This window comes from Bufo bufo, chromosome 3 (assembly GCF_905171765.1).
Source record: "Bufo bufo chromosome 3, aBufBuf1.1, whole genome shotgun sequence".
In the NCBI taxonomy this organism is placed as follows: Eukaryota; Metazoa; Chordata; class Amphibia; order Anura; family Bufonidae; genus Bufo; species Bufo bufo.
Window position 1 is genome coordinate 943 of NC_053391.1, and position 20,183 is coordinate 21,125.

General features: G+C 51.9%; 1 protein-coding gene and 1 long non-coding RNA gene across 2 annotated transcripts; one reads left to right on the top strand and one right to left on the bottom strand.

Moving 5' to 3' along the window:
- The first annotated feature begins 2,041 nt into the window (after positions 1–2,041).
- Positions 2,042–19,366, top strand: VPS28 (VPS28 subunit of ESCRT-I). Its single transcript, XM_040422702.1, has 9 exons — positions 2,042–2,112; positions 2,242–2,270; positions 2,405–2,442; positions 10,513–10,602; positions 10,719–10,824; positions 11,141–11,242; positions 16,687–16,740; positions 18,081–18,172; positions 18,315–19,366. The coding sequence occupies exons 1-9, from the start codon at positions 2,076–2,078 to the stop codon at positions 18,430–18,432; spliced, it is 666 nt and encodes a 221-aa protein (XP_040278636.1). The 5' UTR covers positions 2,042–2,075; the 3' UTR covers positions 18,433–19,366.
- On the bottom strand, positions 7,844–10,060 carry LOC120994266. Its single transcript, XR_005777379.1, has 4 exons — positions 9,638–10,060; positions 9,307–9,439; positions 8,937–9,267; positions 7,844–8,738 (listed from the first exon to the last, which is right to left on the bottom strand). It is a non-coding gene; the product is annotated as an uncharacterized LOC120994266 (long non-coding RNA).
- Positions 19,367–20,183: the final 817 nt, after the last annotated feature.

Sequence of the window (20,183 nt, forward strand, 5' to 3'; positions counted from 1 at the left end):
CTGTATTATCACCCTCCCCCTCCTCTCCTGTATTATCACCCTCCCCCTCCTCTCCTGTATTATCACCCCCCTCCTCCTCCTCCTCTCCTGTATTATCACCCCCCTCCTCCTCCTCCTCTCCTGTATTATCACCCCCCTCCTCCTCCTCCTCCTCTCCTGTATTATCACCCCCCTCCTCCTCCTCCTCTCCTGTATTATCACCCCCCTCCTCCTCCTCTCCTGTATTATCACCCCCCTCCTCCTCTCCTGTATTATCACCCCTCCCCCTCCTCTCCTGTATTATCACCCCCTCCTCCTCCTCCTCTCCTGTATTATCACCCCCCTCCTCCTCCTCCTCTCCTGTATTATCACCCCCCTCCTCCTCCTCTCCTGTATTATCACCCCCCCCTCCTCCTCTCCTGTATTATCACCCCCCCCCCCTCCTCCTCTCCTGTATTATTACCCCCCCCCTCCTCCTCCTCTCCTGTATTATCACCCCCCCTCCTCCTCCTCTCCTGTATTATCACCCCCCCCCCTCCTCCTCCTCTCCTGTATTATCACCCCCCCTCCTCCTCCTCTCCTGTATTATCACCCCCCCCTCCTCCTCTCCTGTATTATCACCCCCTCCTCCTCCTCTCCTGTATTATCACCCCCCCTCCTCCTCCTCTCCTGTATTATCACCCCCCCTCCTCCTCTCCTGTATTATCACCCCCCCTCCTCCTCTCCTGTATTATCACCCCCCTCCTCCTCCTCTCCTGTATTATCACCCCCCTCCTCCTCCTCTCCTGTATTATCACCCCCCTCCTCCTCCTCTCCTGTATTATCACCCTCCTCCTCCTCTCCTGTATTATCACCCTCCTCCTCCTCCTCCTCTCCTGTATTATCACCCTCCTCCTCCTCTCCTGTATTATCACCCTCCTCCTCCTCCCCTGTATTATCACCCTCCTCCTCCTCCTCCTCCTCCTCCTCCTCTCCTGTATTATCACCCCCCCCTCCTCCTCCTCCTCTCCTGTATTATCACCCCCCCCTCCTCCTCCTCCTCTCCTGTATTATCACCCCCCTCCTCCTCCTCTCCTGTATTATCACCCCTCCCCCTCCTCTCCTGTATTATCACCCCCCCCCCCCTCCTCCTCTCCTGTATTATCACCCCCCTCCTCCTCCTCTCCTGTATTATCACCCCCCCCTCCTCCTCCTCTCCTGTATTATCACCCCCCCCCTCCTCCTCTCCTGTATTATCACCCCCCTCCTCCTCCTCTCCTGTATTATCACCCTCCTCCTCCTCCTCCTCCTCTCCTGTATTATCACCCTCCTCCTCCTCCTCCTCCTCTCCTGTATTATCACCCCCCTCCTCCTCCTCTCCTGTATTATCACCCCCCTCCTACTCCTCCTCTCCTGTATTATCCTCTCCTCTCCGGTAGTGTCTCCTCTTCTCTTCTCTCCTCCTCCATGTTATGTCCTCCTCCTGTATTATCCTCTCCTCTCCGGTAGTGTCTCCTCTTCTCTTCTCTCCTCCTCCATGTTATGTCCTCCTCCTGTATTATCCTCTCCTCTCCGGTAGTGTCTCCTCTTCTCTTCTCTCCTCCTCCATGTTATGTCCTCCTCCTGTATTATCCTCTCCTCTCCGGTAGTGTCTCCTCTTCTCTTCTCTCCTCCTCCATGTTATGTCCTCCTCCTGTATTATCCTCTCCTCTCCGGTAGTGTCTCCTCTTCTCTTCTCTCCTCCTCCATGTTATGTCCTCCTCCTGTATTATCCTCTCCTCTCCGGTAGTGTCTCCTCTTCTCTTCTCTCCTCCTCCATGTTATGTCCTCCTCCTGTATTATCCTCTCCTCTCCGGTAGTGTCTCCTCTTCTCTTCTCTCCTCCTCCATGTTATGTCCTCCTCCTGTATTATCCTCTCCTCTCCGGTAGTGTCTCCTCTTCTCTTCTCTCCTCCTCCATGTTATGTCCTCCTCCTGTATTATCCTCTCCTCTCCGGTAGTGTCTCCTCTTCTCTTCTCTCCTCCTCCATGTTATGTCCTCCTCCTGTATTATCCTCTCCTCTCATACATTACCTCTGACTTTATCTTTTCAGTCTTGGACTCGTCTCTTTGCGCGTCATGTTTCATGGGATCCCCGCGCAGCCGGCAGTCAGTGGTGAGGAGATTTCTATTGCAGTAATGATTATGGGGATGCAGCAGGGAGCCCCGCGGTCACTGACTTGGTCCAGTTGTCAGGCGGCTCTGAGACATATTGCACTTAGTAATGGCTTTTCCTTTCTTTCAGCTCCTGGAAATAAGCCAGAGTTATACGAGGTACGTGTGCTGCAGGTGGAGGCCCGGCGAGTAGCTGTTCTAATAAACAGCGGGTCACATATTATATTGGGGTGCAGGGGGGGGGGGTGCTACAGATCTGCTGTCTATGATGTTCATCTCTGGATCTATTACAGGAGGTGAAGCTGTACAAGAATGCCCGGGAGCGAGAGAAGTACGACTGATTGGGTGTGACCCTATAGACTGTACCCCACACATTGTATCACTGGGTGTGACCCTATAGACTGTACCCCGCACATTGTACCACTGATTGGGTGTGACCCTGTACCCCGCACATTGTACCACTGATTGGGTGTGACCCTGTACCCCGCACATTGTACCACTGATTGGGTGTGACCCTATAGACTGTACCCCGCGCATTGTACCACTGATTGGGTGCGACCCTATAGACTGTACCCCACACATTGTACCACTGATTGGGTGTGACCCTATAGACTGTACCCCGCACATTGTACCGCTGATTGGGTGTGACCCTATAGACTGTACCCCACACATTGTATCACTGATTGGGTGTGACCCTATAGACTGTACCCCGCACATTGTACCACTGATTGGGTGTGACCCTGTACCCCGCACATTGTACCACTGATTGGGTGTGACCCTGTACCCCGCACATTGTACCACTGATTGGGTGTGACTCTATAGACTGTACCCCGCGCATTGTACCACTGATTGGGTGCGACTCTATAGACTGTACCCCGCGCATTGTACCACTGATTGGGTGCGACCCTATAGACTGTACCCCGCACATTGTACCACTGATTGGGTGCGACCCTATAGACTGTACCCCGCACATTGTACCACTGATTGGGTGTGACCCTATAGACTGTACCCCGCACATTGTACCACTGATTGGGTGTGACCCTGTACCCCGCACATTGTACCACTGATTGGGTGTGACCCTGTAGCCCACACATTGTACCACTGATTGGGTGTGACCCTATAGACTGTACCCCGCACATTGTACCACTGATTGGGTGTGACCCTATAGACTATACCCCGCACATTGTACCACTGATTGGGTGTGACCCTGTACCCCGCACATTGTACCACTGATTGGGTGTGACCCTGTACCCCGCACATTGTACCACTGATTGGGTGCGACCCTATAGACTGTACCCCGCACATTGTACCACTGATTGGGTGTGACCCTATAGACTGTACCCCACACATTGTACCACTGATTGGGTGTGACCCTGTACCCCGCACATTGTACCACTGATTGGGTGTGACCCTATAGACTGTACCCCACACATTGTACCACTGATTGGGTGTGACCCTATAGACTGTACTCCACACATTGTACCACTGATTGGGTGTGACCCTATAGACTGTACCCCGCACATTGTACCACTGATTGGGTGTGACCCTATAGACTGTACCCCGCACATTGTACCACTGATTGGGTGTGACCCTGTACCCCGCACATTGTACCACTGATTGGGTGTGACCCTGTACCCCGCACATTGTACCACTGATTGGGTGTGACCCTGTACCCCGCACATTGTACCACTGATTGGGTGTGACCCTATAGACTGTACCCCACACATTGTACCACTGATTGGGTGTGACGCTATAGACTGTACCCCGCACATTGGGTGTGACCCTATAGACTGTACCCCACACATTGTACCACTGATTGGGTGTGACCCTATAGACTGTACCCCGCACATTGTACCACTAATTGGGTGTGACCCTATTGACTTTATCCCGCACATTGTACCACTGATTGGGTGTGACCCTGTACCCCGCACATTGTACCACTGATTGGGTGTGACCCTGTACCCCGCACATTGTACCACTGATTGGGTGTGACCCTATAGACTGTACCACTGATTGGGTGTGACCCTATAGACGGTACCCCACACATTGTACCACTGATTGGGTGCGACCCTATAGACTGTACCCCGCACATTGTACCACTGATTGGGTGCGACCCTATAGACTGTACCCCGCACATTGTACCACTGATTGGGTGTGACCCTGTACCCCGCACATTGTACCACTGATTGGGTGTGACCCTGTACCCCGCACATTGTACCACTGATTGAGTGTGACCCTGTACCCCGCACATTGTACCACTGATTGGGTGTGACCCTATAGACTGTACCCCACACATTGTACCACTGATTGGGTGCGACCCTATAGACTATACCCCGCACATTGTACCACTGATTGGGTGTGACCCTATAGACTGTACTCCGCACATTGTACCACTGATTGGGTGCGACCCTATAGACTGTACTCCGCACATTGTACCACTGATTGGGTGCGACCCTATAGACTGTACTCCGCACATTGTACCACTGATTGGTTGCGACCCTATAGACTGTACCCCGCACATTGTACCACTGATTGGGTGTGACCCTATAGACTGTACCCCGCACATTGTACCACTGATTGGGTGTGACCCTATAGACTGTACTCCGCACATTGTACCACTGATTGGGTGCGACCCTATAGACTGTACTCCGCACATTGTACCACTGATTGGGTGCGACCCTATAGACTGTACCCCGCACATTGTACCACTGATTGGGTGCGACCCTATAGACTGTACCCCGCACATTGTACCACTGATTGGGTGTGACCCTGTACCCCGCACATTGTACCACTGATTGGGTGTGACCCTATAGACTGTACCCCGCACATTGTACCACTGATTGGGTGCGACCCTATAGACTGTACCCGCACATTGTACCACTGATTGGGTGTGACCCTATAGACTGTACCCCACACATTGTACCACTGATTGGGTGTGACCCTATAGACTGTACCCCACACATTGTACCACTGATTGGGTGCGACCCTATAGACTGTACTCCGCACATTGTACCACTGATTGGGTGTGACCCTATAGACTGTACCCCGCACATTGTACCACTGATTGGGTGTGACCCTATAGACTGTACCCCGCACATTGTACCACTGATTGGGTGTGACCCTGTACCCCGCACATTGTACCACTGATTGGGTGTGACCCTGTACCCCGCACATTGTACCACTGATTGGGTGCGACCCTATAGACTGTACCCCACACATTGTACCACTGATTGGGTGCGACCCTATAGACTGTACTCTGCACATTGTACCACTGATTGGGTGTGACCCTATAGACTGTACCCCACACATTGTACCACTGATTGGGTGTGACCCTATAGACTGTACCCCGCACATTGTACCACTGATTGGGTGTGACCCTGTACCCCGCACATTGTACCACTGATTGGGTGTGACCCTATAGACTGTACCCTGCACATTGTACCACTGATTGGGTGTGACCCTATAGACTGTACCCCGCACATTGTACTACTGATTGGGTGCGACCCTATAGACTGTACTCCGCACATTGTACCACTGATTGGGTGTGACCCTATAGACTGTACCACTGATTGGGTGTGACCCTATAGACGGTACCCCACACATTGTACCACTGATTGGGTGTGACCCTATAGACTGTACCCCGCACATTGTACCACTGATTGGGTGTGACCCTGTACCCCGCACATTGTACCACTGATTGGGTGTGACCCTATAGACTGTACCCGCACATTGTACCACTGATTGGGTGTGACCCTATAGACTGTACCCCGCACATTGTACCACTGATTGGGTGCGACCCTATAGACTGTACTCCGCACATTGTACCACTGATTGGGTGTGACCCTATAGACTGTACCACTGATTGGGTGTGACCCTATAGACGGTACCCCACACATTGTACCACTGATTGGGTGTGACCCTATAGACTGTATCCCGCACATTGTACCACTGATTGGGTGTGACCCTGTACCCCGCACATTGTACCACTGATTGGGTGTGACCCTGTACCCCGCACATTGTACCACTGATTGGGTGTGACCCTGTACCCCGCACATTGTACCACTGATTGGGTGTGACCCTGTACCCTGCACATTGTACCACTGATTGGGTGTGACCCTATAGACTGTACCCCGCACATTGTACCACTGATTGGGTGTGACCCTATAGACTGTACTCCGCACATTGTACCACTGATTGGGTGTGACCCTGTACCCCGCACATTGTACCACTGATTGGGTGTGACCCTGTACCCCGCACATTGTACCACTGATTGGGTGTGACCCTATAGACTGTACCCCGCACATTGTACCACTGATTGGGTGTGACCCTGTACCCCGCACATTGTACCACTGATTGGGTGTGACCCTGTACCCCGCACATTGTACCACTGATTGGGTGTGACCCTGTACCCCGCACATTGTACCACTGATTGGGTGTGACCCTGTACCCCGCACATTGTACCACTGATTGGGTGTGACCCTATAGACTGTACTCCGCACATTGTACCACTGATTGGGTGCGACCCTATAGACTGTACCCCGCACATTGTACCACTGATTGGGTGTGACCCTATAGACTGTACTCCGCACATTGTACCACTGATTGGGTGTGACCCTATAGACTGTACTCCGCACATTGTACCACTGATTGGGTGTGACCCTATAGACTGTACTCCGCACATTGTACCACTGATTGGGTGTGACCCTATAGACTGTACTCCGCACATTGTACCACTGATTGGGTGCGACCCTGTACCCCACACATTGTACCACTGATTGGGTGCGACCCTATAGACTGTACCCCGCACATTGTACCACTGATTGGGTGTGACCCTATAGACTGTACTCCGCACATTGTACCACTGATTGGGTGTGACCCTGTACCCCGCACATTGTACCACTGATTGGGTGTGACCCTGTACCCCGCACATTGTACCACTGATTGGGTGTGACCCTATAGACTGTACCACTGATTGGGTGTGACCCTATAGACGGTACCCCACACATTGTACCACTGATTGGGTGCGACCCTATAGACTGTACCCCGCACATTGTACCACTGATTGGGTGCGACCCTATAGACTGTACCCCGCACATTGTACCACTGATTGGGTGTGACCCTGTACCCCGCACATTGTACCACTGATTGGGTGTGACCCTGTACCCCGCACATTGTACCACTGATTGGGTGTGACCCTGTACCCCGCACATTGTACCACTGATTGGGTGTGACCCTATAGACTGTACCCCACACATTGTACCACTGATTGGGTGCGACCCTATAGACTATACCCCGCACATTGTACCACTGATTGGGTGTGACCCTATAGACTGTACCCCACACATTGTACCACTGATTGGGTGCGACCCTATAGACTGTACTCCGCACATTGTACCACTGATTGGGTGCGACCCTATAGACTGTACTCCGCACATTGTACCACTGATTGGTTGCGACCCTATAGACTGTACCCCGCACATTGTACCACTGATTGGGTGTGACCCTATAGACTGTACCCCGCACATTGTACCACTGATTGGGTGCGACCCTATAGACTGTACCCGCACATTGTACCACTGATTGGGTGTGACCCTATAGACTGTACCCCACACATTGTACCACTGATTGGGTGTGACCCTATAGACTGTACCCCACACATTGTACCACTGATTGGGTGTGACCCTATAGACTGTACCCCACACATTGTACCACTGATTGGGTGCGACCCTATAGACTGTACTCCGCACATTGTACCACTGATTGGGTGTGACCCTATAGACTGTACCCCGCACATTGTACCACTGATTGGGTGTGACCCTATAGACTGTACCCCGCACATTGTACCACTGATTGGGTGTGACCCTATAGACTGTACCCCGCACATTGTACCACTGATTGGGTGTGACCCTGTACCCCGCACATTGTACCACTGATTGGGTGTGACCCTGTACCCCGCACATTGTACCACTGATTGGGTGTGACCCTATAGACTGTACCCCACACATTGTACCACTGATTGGGTGTGACCCTATAGACTGTACCCCGCACATTGTACCACTGATTGGGTGTGACCCTGTACCCCGCACATTGTACCACTGATTGGGTGTGACCCTATAGACTGTACCCTGCACATTGTACCACTGATTGGGTGTGACCCTATAGACTGTACCCCGCACATTGTACCACTGATTGGGTGCGACCCTATAGACTGTACTCCGCACATTGTACCACTGATTGGGTGTGACCCTATAGACTGTACCACTGATTGGGTGTGACCCTATAGACGGTACCCCACACATTGTACCACTGATTGGGTGTGACCCTATAGACTGTACCCCGCACATTGTACCACTGATTGGGTGTGACCCTGTACCCCGCACATTGTACCACTGATTGGGTGTGACCCTATAGACTGTACCCGCACATTGTACCACTGATTGGGTGCGACCCTATAGACTGTACTCCGCACATTGTACCACTGATTGGGTGTGACCCTATAGACTGTACCACTGATTGGGTGTGACCCTATAGACGGTACCCCACACATTGTACCACTGATTGGGTGTGACCCTATAGACTGTACCCCGCACATTGTACCACTGATTGGGTGCGACCCTATAGACTGTACTCCGCACATTGTACCACTGATTGGGTGTGACCCTATAGACTGTACCACTGATTGGGTGTGACCCTATAGACGGTACCCCACACATTGTACCACTGATTGGGTGTGACCCTATAGACTGTATCCCGCACATTGTACCACTGATTGGGTGTGACCCTGTACCCCGCACATTGTACCACTGATTGGGTGTGACCCTGTACCCCGCACATTGTACCACTGATTGGGTGTGACCCTATAGACTGTACCCCGCACATTGTACCACTGATTGGGTGTGACCCTGTACCCCGCACATTGTACCACTGATTGGGTGTGACCCTGTACCCCGCACATTGTACCACTGATTGGGTGTGACCCTGTACCCCGCACATTGTACCACTGATTGGGTGTGACCCTGTACCCCGCACATTGTACCACTGATTGGGTGTGACCCTATAGACTGTACTCCGCACATTGTACCACTGATTGGGTGCGACCCTATAGACTGTACCCCGCACATTGTACCACTGATTGGGTGTGACCCTATAGACTGTACTCCGCACATTGTACCACTGATTGGGTGTGACCCTGTACCCCGCACATTGTACCACTGATTGGGTGTGACCCTATAGACTGTACCCGCACATTGTACCACTGATTGGGTGTGACCCTATAGACTGTACCCCGCACATTGTACCACTGATTGGGTGCGACCCTATAGACTGTACTCCGCACATTGTACCACTGATTGGGTGTGACCCTATAGACTGTACCACTGATTGGGTGTGACCCTATAGACGGTACCCCACACATTGTACCACTGATTGGGTGTGACCCTATAGACTGTATCCCGCACATTGTACCACTGATTGGGTGTGACCCTGTACCCCGCACATTGTACCACTGATTGGGTGTGACCCTGTACCCCGCACATTGTACCACTGATTGGGTGTGACCCTATAGACTGTACCCCGCACATTGTACCACTGATTGGGTGTGACCCTGTACCCCGCACATTGTACCACTGATTGGGTGTGACCCTGTACCCCGCACATTGTACCACTGATTGGGTGTGACCCTGTACCCCGCACATTGTACCACTGATTGGGTGTGACCCTGTACCCCGCACATTGTACCACTGATTGGGTGTGACCCTATAGACTGTACTCCGCACATTGTACCACTGATTGGGTGCGACCCTATAGACTGTACCCCGCACATTGTACCACTGATTGGGTGTGACCCTATAGACTGTACTCCGCACATTGTACCACTGATTGGGTGTGACCCTATAGACTGTACTCCGCACATTGTACCACTGATTGGGTGTGACCCTATAGACTGTACTCCGCACATTGTACCACTGATTGGGTGTGACCCTGTACCCCGCACATTGTACCACTGATTGGGTGCGACCCTATAGACTGTACCCCGCACATTGTACCACTGATTGGGTGTGACCCTATAGACTGTACTCCGCACATTGTACCACTGATTGGGTGTGACCCTGTACCCCGCACATTGTACAACTGATTGGGTGTGACCCTGTACTCCGCACATTGTACCACTGATTGGGTGTGACCCTGTACCCCGCACATTGTACAACTGATTGGGTGTGACCCTGTACCCCGCACATTGTACCACTGATTGGGTGTGACCCTATAGACTGTACTCCGCACATTGTACCACTGATTGGGTGTGACCCTGTACCCCGCACATTGTACCACTGATTGGGTGCGGCCCTATAGATTGTACCACTGATCGGGTGCTCGCTAGCTGCTCTGTATTGTGTCTCTATAGGTATGACAACATGGCGGAGCTGTTTGCTGTGGTGAAGACGTTGCAGGCCCTGGAGAAGGCTTATATCAAAGACTGTGTCTCCCCCAGCGAGTAAGTCCACCCCGGTCTTATGGGTCGGAGCCTTGTGACCAGCACCGGAGCAGACTGGCCTGATGTCCACCATGGGGGTTGTAGTCCTCTCTCAGTGTTATGCCTGTTTATTCCAGGTACACCGCCGCCTGCTCGCGCCTCCTGGTCCAATACAAAGCCGCCTTCAAGCAGGTGCAAGGAGCGGAGGTCGGCTCCATCGATGACTTCTGCAGAAAGTACCGGGTGAGCCTGCTATGAATCTACGTGGACGCGGTAAACCCGGCCTCTAACTATTTATCTCTCTGATATAAAAAGGAAGCTGCCCTGCGAATCTTCCCTGGTCTACAGTTGCCATAGTAACAGACCGCGAGTGACTCCTGTGTGGTCTGATCCTGGTGTCCTCTGTAGAAGGAGAAGAGAGCAGAGGACTACACGGGGTCGGACTGTAGTCTGTTACTATGGAAACCGTGGTTATAACAGAGAGGTCACACAGCCGGAAATGGCCGATAGCAGGGAGAGGACTCGATCCTGATGGTTCTGGGACGCCTTCTCTCCACAGTTGGACTGTCCTCTGGCAATGGAGCGAATTAAGGAGGATCGACCAATCACCATCAAGGACGACAAGGGGAACCTGAATCGCTGCATTGCAGACATTGTGTCGGTGAGTCGGCCATGTCCTGACCTCCATGTCTCGCTACTCGCTCAGACACGCCCCAAAAACCCGCTGCTGCCCCCGCCTGTCATTGCAGCTCCGCACATCGGTATAGACGCTCGCTGCTCTCTGGCATCAAACAGGTTAAACGCTCTTTAGAAGGCCACGGGGCACTCGACGGGCGGAGCGCTGTCCAAATACCAGCGGTCCGGAACCTGCATGTCCCACCCGTGTCCGCGTCCTCCGCCCCCTGCTGTCCATATAGCAAAGTGACGTCACCAGTCACAGACAGCCGAGCCAAGAGCAGATGGGGTACACGAGTAGTTAAACTGGAGGAGGGGCATCTATGAGAGCATAACTATGCTGGGGCATCACTGTGCGAGGGGCAATACTAGACGGGCATCACTGTGTGTGAGGGGCAATACTAGACGGGCATCACTGTGTGTGAAGGGCAATACTAGACGGGCATCACTGTGTGAGGGGCAATACTAGACGGGCATCACTGTGTGTGAGGGGCAATACTAGACGGGCATCACTGTGTGTGAGGGGCAATACTAGACGGGCATCACTGTGTGCGAGGGGCAATACTAGACGGGCATCACTGTGTGTGAGGGGAAATACTAGACGGGCATCACTGTGTGAGGGGCAATACTAGACGGGCATCACTGTGGGTGAGGGGCAATACTAGACGGGCATCACTGTGTGCGAGGGGCAATACTAGACGGGCATCACTGTGTGTGAGGGGCAATACTAGACGGGCATCACTGTGTGCGAGGGGCAATACTAGACGGGCATCACTGTGCGAGGGGCAATACTAGACGGGCATCACTGTGTGTGAAGGGCAATACTAGACGGGCATCACTGTGTGAGGGGCAATACTAGACGGGCATCACTGTGTGTGAGGGGCAATACTAGACGGGCATCACTGTGTGTGAGGGGCAATACTAGACGGGCATCACTGTGTGTGAGGGGCAATACTAGACGGGCATCACTGTGTGCGAGGGGCAATACTAGACGGGCATCACTGTGTGTGAGGGGCAATACTAGACGGGCATCACTGTGTGCGAGGGGCAATACTAGACGGGCATCACTGTGTGTGAGGGGAAATACTAGACGGGCATCACTGTGTGAGGGGCAATACTAGACGGGCATCACTGTGGGTGAGGGGCAATACTAGACGGGCATCACTGTGTGCGAGGGGCAATACTAGACGGGCATCACTGTGTGTGAGGGGCAATACTAGACGGGCATCACTGTGTGCGAGGGGCAATACTAGACGGGCATCACTGTGCGAGGGGCAATACTAGACGGGCATCACTGTGTGTGAGGGGCAATACTAGACGGGCATCACTGTGTGTGAGGGGCAATACTAGACGGGCATCACTGTGTGTGAGGGGCAATACTAGACGGGCATCACTGTGTGTGAGGGGCAATACTAGACGGGCATCACTGTGCGAGGGGCAATACTAGACGGGCATCACTGTGCGAGGGGCAATACTAGACGGGCATCACTGTGTGTGAGGGGCAATACTAGACGGGCATCACTGTGTGTGAGGGGCAATACTAGACGGGCATCACTGTGTGTGAGGGGCAATACTAGATGGGCATCACTGTGTGTGAGGGGCAATACTAGACGGGCATCACTGTGTGTGAGGGGCAATACTAGACGGGCATCACTGTGTGTGAGGGGCAATACTAGACGGGCATGACTGTGTGTGAGGGGCAATACTAGACGGGCATGACTGTGTGTGAGGGGCAATACTAGACGGGCATCACTGTGTGAGGGGCAATACTAGACGGGCATCACTGTGTGTGAGGGGCAATACTAGACGGGCATGACTGTGTGTGAGGGGCAATACTAGACGGGCATGACTGTGTGTGAGGGGCAATACTAGACGGGCATCACTGTGTGCGAGGGGCAATACTAGACGGGCATCACTGTGTGCGAGGGGCAATACTAGACGGGCATGACTGTGTGTGAGGGGCAATACTAGACGGGCATCACTGTGTGAGGGGCAATACTAGACGGGCATCACTGTGTGTGAGGGGCAATACTAGACGGGCATCACTGTGTGTGAGGGGCAATACTAGACGGGCATCACTGTGTGTGAGGGGCAATACTAGACGGGCATCACTGTGTGAGGGGCAATACTAGACGGGCATCACTGTGTGTGAGGGGCAATACTAGACGGGCATCACTGTGTGTGTGAGGGGCAATACTAGACGGGCATCACTGTGTGTGTGAGGGGCAATACTAGACGGGCATCACTGTGTGAGGGGCAATACTAGACGGGCATCACTGTGTGTGAGGGGCAATACTAGACGGGCATCACTGTGTGTGAGGGGCAATACTAGACGGGCATCACTGTGTGAGGGGCAATACTAGACGGGCATCACTGTGTGTGAGGGGCAATACTAGACGGGCATGACTGTGTGTGTGAGGGGCAATACTAGACGGGCATCACTGTGTGTGAGGGGCAATACTAGACGGGCATCACTGTGTGGGGGGCAATACTAGACGGGCATCACTGTGTGTGAGGGGCAATACTAGACGGGCATCACTGTGTGAGGGGCAATACTAGACGGGCATCACTGTGTGTGAGGGGCAATACTAGACGGGCATCACTGTGTGGGGGCCACTTGAAGAGTACCTGTCCCCTCTCCTGACGTCTCAGTTGTAGTACCTACTTGCACAGTTCTGGAGCCTCTATGTTCTGCCGTTCCTGATGAATTGCCATCAGACTGCACTAAAGATACAGACGGGGGTAACCAGTTGGGGGGGGGGGGGGGGTCCTGCAGGAATAATACAGGAACGGCAGAACATAAAGCCATAAGAATAGAGGCTCCCAAATTTAGTATTAAATGGGGAATGCAAGTAGTTACTACAACCGAGATGTCAGGAGAGGGGAGAGGTCTTCTTTATGGGGGCCACTGGGGGGGGTTCACTAAGGGGCATTGTTACTGCTAGGGGCCCTGAGAGGACATTGGTACTGTGTGGCGAGGCCCTATTATTGGGTGGTTATTCCAGGGGGGGTTCACATACTATAACCTATACAATGAGCTTATAACGACCGGGCGAGAGGACCCGGCCCGTCCCGCTGCGTGCATGCTTACTGCAGGGGGTCTGATGTGCTGGGGTCCGGAGTAAGGGAGAGGCGCGCTCAACCTGCGGACCTCCAGCTGTTGGAAGATTACAACTCCCACCATGCCCTGCTGTAGGCTGTTAAGGCATGCTGGGAGTTGTAGTTTTGCAACAGCTGGAGGGCCGCAGGATGAGCGCGCCTGACCTACAGAGAAAGGAGGTCGGAGATTACAGGTGGGGGTCTATCGGGGGGTCAGGGATGGGGGGGCAGGTTACATCTGTAGGTCTGTAGGGATCTATATGTGATCTATACAGTCCGTACCGCCCTCCGTAGTGATCTATACAGTCCGTACCGCCCTTCGTAGGGATCTATATGTGATCTATACAGTCCGTACCTCTCTCCGTAGGGATCTATGTGTGATCTATACAGTCCGTACCGCCCTCCGTAGGGATCTATATGTGATATACAGTCCGTACCGCCCTCCATAAGGATCTATATGTGATCTATACAGTCCGTACCTCTCTCCGTAGGGATCTATATGTGATCTATACAGTCCGTACCGCCCTCCGTCGGGATCTATATGTGATTTATACAGTCCGTACCGCCCTCCGTCGGGATCTATATGTGATCTATACAGTCCGTACCGCCCTCCGTCGGGATCTATATGTGATCTATACAGTCCGTACCGCCCTCCGTAGGGATCTATATGTGATCTATACAGTCCGTACCGCCCTCCGTCGGGATCTATATGTGATTTATACAGTCCGTACCGCCCTCCGTCGGGATCTATATGTGATCTATACAGTCCGTACCGCCCTCCGTCGGGATCTATATGTGATCTATACAGTCCGTACCTCCCTCCGTAGGGATCTATATGTAATCTATACAGTCCGTACCTCTCTCCGTAGGGATCTATATGTGATCTATACAGTCCGTACCGCCCTCCGTAGGGATCTATATGTGATCTATACAGTCCGTACCGCCCTCCGTAGGGATCTATATGTGATCTGTACAGTCCGTACCGCCCTCCGTAGGGATCTATATGTCATCTATACAGTCGTAGGGATCTATAGGTGATCTATACAGTCGTAGGGATCTATATGTGATATACAGTCCGTACCGCCCTCCGTAGGGATCTATATGTCATCTATACAGTCCGTACCGCCCTCCGTAGGGATCTATATGTGATCTATACAGTCCGTACCTCCCTCCGTAGGGATCTATATGTAATCTATACAGTCCGTACCTCTCTCCGTAGGGATCTATATGTGATCTATACAGTCCGTACCGCCCTCCGTAGGGATCTATATGTGATATAAAGTCCGTACCGCCCTCCGTAGGGATCTATATGTGATATACAGTCCGTACCGCCCTCCATAGGGATCTATATGTGATATACAGTCCGTACCGCCCTCCATAGGGATCTATATGTGATATATACAGTCCGTACCGCCCTCCGTAGGGATCTATGTGTCATCCATACAGTCGTAGGGATCTATATGTGATATACAGTCCGTACCGCCCTCCATAGGGATCTATATGTGATATATACAGTCCGTACCGCCCTCCGTAGGGATCTATATGTGATCTATACAGTCCGTACCGCCCTCCGTAGGGATCTATATGTCATCTATACAGTCGTAGGGATCTATATGTGATATACAGTCCGTACCGCCCTCCGTACGGATCTATATGTGATCTATACAGTCGTAGGAATCTATATGTGATCTGTACAGTCCGTACCGCCCTCCATAGGGATCTATAGGTGATCTATACAGTCGTAGGGATCTATATGTCATCTATACAGTCGTAGGGATCTATATGTCATCTATACAGTCGTAGGAATCTATATGTGATCTGTACAGTCCGTACCGCCCCCCATAGGGATCTATAGGTGATCTATACAGTCGTAGGGATCTATATGTCATCTATACAGTCGTAGGGATCTATATGTCATCTATACAGTCGTAGGGATCTATATGTGATCTATACAGTCGTAGGGATCTATATGTGATATACAGTCCGTACCGCCATCCATAGGGATCTATAGGTGATCTATACAGTCGTAGGGATCTATATGTGATCTATACAGTCGTAGGGATCTATATGTGATATACAGTCCGTACCGCCCTCCATAGGGATCTATATGTGATCTATACAGTCGTAGGGATCTATATGTGATATACAGTCCGTACCGCCCTCCATAGGGATCTATAGGTGATCTATACAGTCGTAGGGATCTATATGTGATATACAGTCCGTACCGCCCTCCATAGGGATCTATAGGTGATCTATACAGTCGTAGGGATCTATATGTGATATACGTTGGTGGATTTCCTGCCTCTGACTTCATGTCGTCTGTTTTTTCAGCTCTTCATTACGGTGATGGATAAACTGCGTTTGGAGATCCGAGCGATGGACGAGGTAACTGATTCCCGCCATTTGCCCCTCGCCTCATGTTCTGCCTCCAGGGACAGGATTAGTTAATCTCATGGTAGATGTCCGTTTTTAGCCGTAGCTCGCGCCCCAGTTCGGACCGCTCTATCTCCCGTGTTCTCCACTGTCGAGGAGATCAGACCGCGATCTGCTACTAGTTGTCATGGAAAGTGACAGACGAAGTGTGTGCATAAGGGGGAAGCGTGTGTGAAGACCCCCTGAAATATCGCCTGGAAGCAGTTCTAATAACGAATGTGATCAGAGGCACAAGGCCTTTCTTCGTGTCCGCTAATATCCGGGCATACCATGATATATCCCGTATTTACTGACCGTTCGCCTGGAGGATGGTTAAACCCATAAGTGGAGTCAGGAGATGTTTTCGCCCTAAGGTATCCCTGTGGCTGCCCCTGCCTAAAAGCGGAGCACCCACCCCAAAAGGGGCGACCCCACTCATCTGTGGCTGAACCCTGGATTGGCACCTGTCCTCAATAGGCTTCAAGCAGCCAGTCCCGACGCGTTTCCCCCGCTGATTGTAGTCAGGTGGTTCATCAGGAGACTCGCGTTGGAAGATAGGTGAAATATCTGGTAATGGCACCCTGCATGGAATGGGCGCACCTGTATGTGGTGCCGACATGTATAGTCCTAAGGTCTGGAAATCAAATGCTGCCGCCAGAAGTAGCGGCATTTCGGCTAGATGACGCACTTCCAGTTCCTAAGATGCCAAAAAGCAGTCCTCAGATTGGACCAATACAAAGAATAGGTTAGTGTGTGAGTATTGGTCGGGTGGATTCTAACCCAAAGCAGGCGATTGTTATATTAGTCCGGTGGAAGGCGTCCTGCGTTCCACCGCAACGGAAGCGCTTTCTGCGCATGTAGGGAGAGGCTATCAATGGAGGAAGCAGATGTGACGGCGCATACTGCATTCCACTGAGCCGCCAGCGCTCTCCACACACATAAAAAGGAGAAGGAGTTAACCCTTCACTGGAGGTAAAGAATGCAAAAGTGCGTATGTGCCTCAGCCCACATCTACCTAGGTCCAACTGGAGGGAAAGAGGCGCATTAAAGATTAGGGAAGCACACATGCTGGCCATGCTGATACATGTATGTCAGTGAGCTGGCCGTCTACGGACGGTGGATCATCTTGTCTCAATCACCACCCCGGGGAGTTGTCATGGAACTACAAATCTCAGCATGTACGCCCAACCCGCTTCTGTTATGTGCATGATGGGGTTTGTAGTGTCACAACATCTGGGGATAGTTGGCTATCTTTTATAATCCTTGGCTTTTCTAAATACTTTGACCCTAACTTCTCTACTCTGTCCTGACAGATCCAGCCAGACCTCCGGGAGCTGATGGAGACCATGAACAGGATGAGCCACTTACCACCAGATTTTGAGGGCAGAGAGAAAGTCAGCCAATGGTGAGAAGAGCGCTTTCTGGTGTCCTTTCAGATTTCCATATTGTGAATGCCTCCAGTTCCTGTAATCTAGGAGAGGAGCACATGGCCATCATCTGTGGGGTCTCTGAAGCCACGTTCTCCTCTGACCCTTTCTCATCCACAGGTTGCAGAAGTTAAGCAGCATGTCGGCCTCTGATGAACTTGATGATTCCCAAGTACGGCAGATGTTATTTGACCTGGAAGCTGCATACAACGCCTTCAACCGCTTCCTTCACTCCTAACCTTGTGTGATCTTGGATCCCCCCACATCAGACAATATTCATCTGGATTACAGAGGCCACCTGATTGGTTTTGTCCATAAATAGTCTTCATTGTCCAGCACCCATATTAAATGAGAAGAAACATGTCCTTCCCACCAGCTCCCCGTCACAGCACTGAAACTCCATTACCCCTTTGGCCTGTCACTCAACATGTCCTCTGATCTGACTTCTTTGATCTATCACAAGAGATCTTCCCTTAAGTGATCCCTCCGATCCATCAATGAACTTGTTTCCTTTGCTGACCCCTCCAGTCTACCACACAACATCTCTCCTCTACCTGACTTCTGGCCTGCCACCTGTATCTTTTCCTCTCTGACTTCTCGAGTCCATCACTAGACATCCCCTCTTCCTTCATGACTTCTCGAGTCCATCACTAGACATCCCCCTCTTCCTTCATGACTTCTTGAGTCCATCACTAGACATCCCCCTCTTCCTTCATGACTTCTCAAGCACATCACTAGACATCCCCCTCTTCCTTCATGACTTCTCAAGCCCATCACTAGACATCCCACTCTTCCTTCATGACTTCTCGAGTCCATCACTAGACATCCCACTCTTCCTTCATGACTTCTCGAGTCCATCACTAGACATCCCCCTCTTCCTTCATGACTTCTCGAGTCCATCACTAGACATCCCCCTCTTCCTTCATGACTTCTCGAGTCCATCACTAGACATCCCCCTCTTCCTTCATGACTTCTCGAGTCCATCACTAGACATCCCCCCTCTTCCTTCATGACTTCTCGAGTCCATCACTAGACATCCCGCCTCTTCCTTTATGACTTCTCGAGTCCATCACTAGACATCCCACTTTTCCTTCATGACTTCTCGAGCCCATCACTGGACATCTCTCTCCTGTTGTCATCTTTGTGTTTAATAAAGATATTCTTTCCTCGTAGTCCATCATGGCTGGGCCTCCACTCCTGTCAGGATGGACCTCGCATCTGGGCCATGGGAACATAGGTGGATGTTATATGTGTGCTTTCTATGTACAGGTTAACGGTAAACACTGTGGACATTCACAATTGGACATGTACTATTTATTTTCCCCATCACAATGGTTTCTGACAATGAGATGATTCTCCTCCCATAAGGCAGGGACAGGATGCTTCTCATGGTCTTTCTGTCCCATGCAGCTGGGATGCAGGAGCGTCTCAGGATGGTAGCAGGTACTGCCGTTTCATCCTTACATTGGGCAAGTAACCCTGATCCATTGGAGCCTGTAGCCGTAGGGGCACCTTTTTGAGGCCCTCCCGTCTGTTTGTGCTACTCTCTTAGTGTCTCGGCTCCGACAGTGATGTCATACTGGGGGCCTGAGTGGATGGGTGGCCCATGGAATTACTTGTATCTAATAGGTGGGCCTCTGATGTCCTATAGCTTAGACTGTGATTGGTTGGGGAATCTGGCATAAGGATCTAGGGGGAGTCACCCTGTGGTGGGTGATATTGGGGGTTAGACTACTTAACCCTGTGCTCCTGCTCAGTATGGTCCAGTAGGCTAATTAGTGATGGGTTGGGGTGGCCAGAGCATGGTCCATACAAAACTATAGTGTTATGCAAGCGGGTGTGGACCCACTGCGCCACTGACTGGCTATACTCTGGAGGGCCGTGACTAAGCAACTACCTGGTCTTCACTAGAGCCTCTGATGGTGAGGATAGTCTTGGGCCGTTAGGGTAGTTTCCAGGTGCCACTCCAAAGCAATCCCCGAGTCAGTG

Coding starts and splice junctions, on each gene's coding strand:
- VPS28 (XM_040422702.1), top strand. CDS start 2,076: ATGTTTCATGGGATCCCCGCGCAGCCGGCAGTCAGTG. Junction 2,113..2,241: donor CGCGCAGCCGGCAGTCAGTG/GTGAGGAGATTT, acceptor CCTTTCTTTCAG/CTCCTGGAAATAAGCCAGAG. Junction 2,443..10,512: donor AATGCCCGGGAGCGAGAGAA/GTACGACTGATT, acceptor GTGTCTCTATAG/GTATGACAACATGGCGGAGC.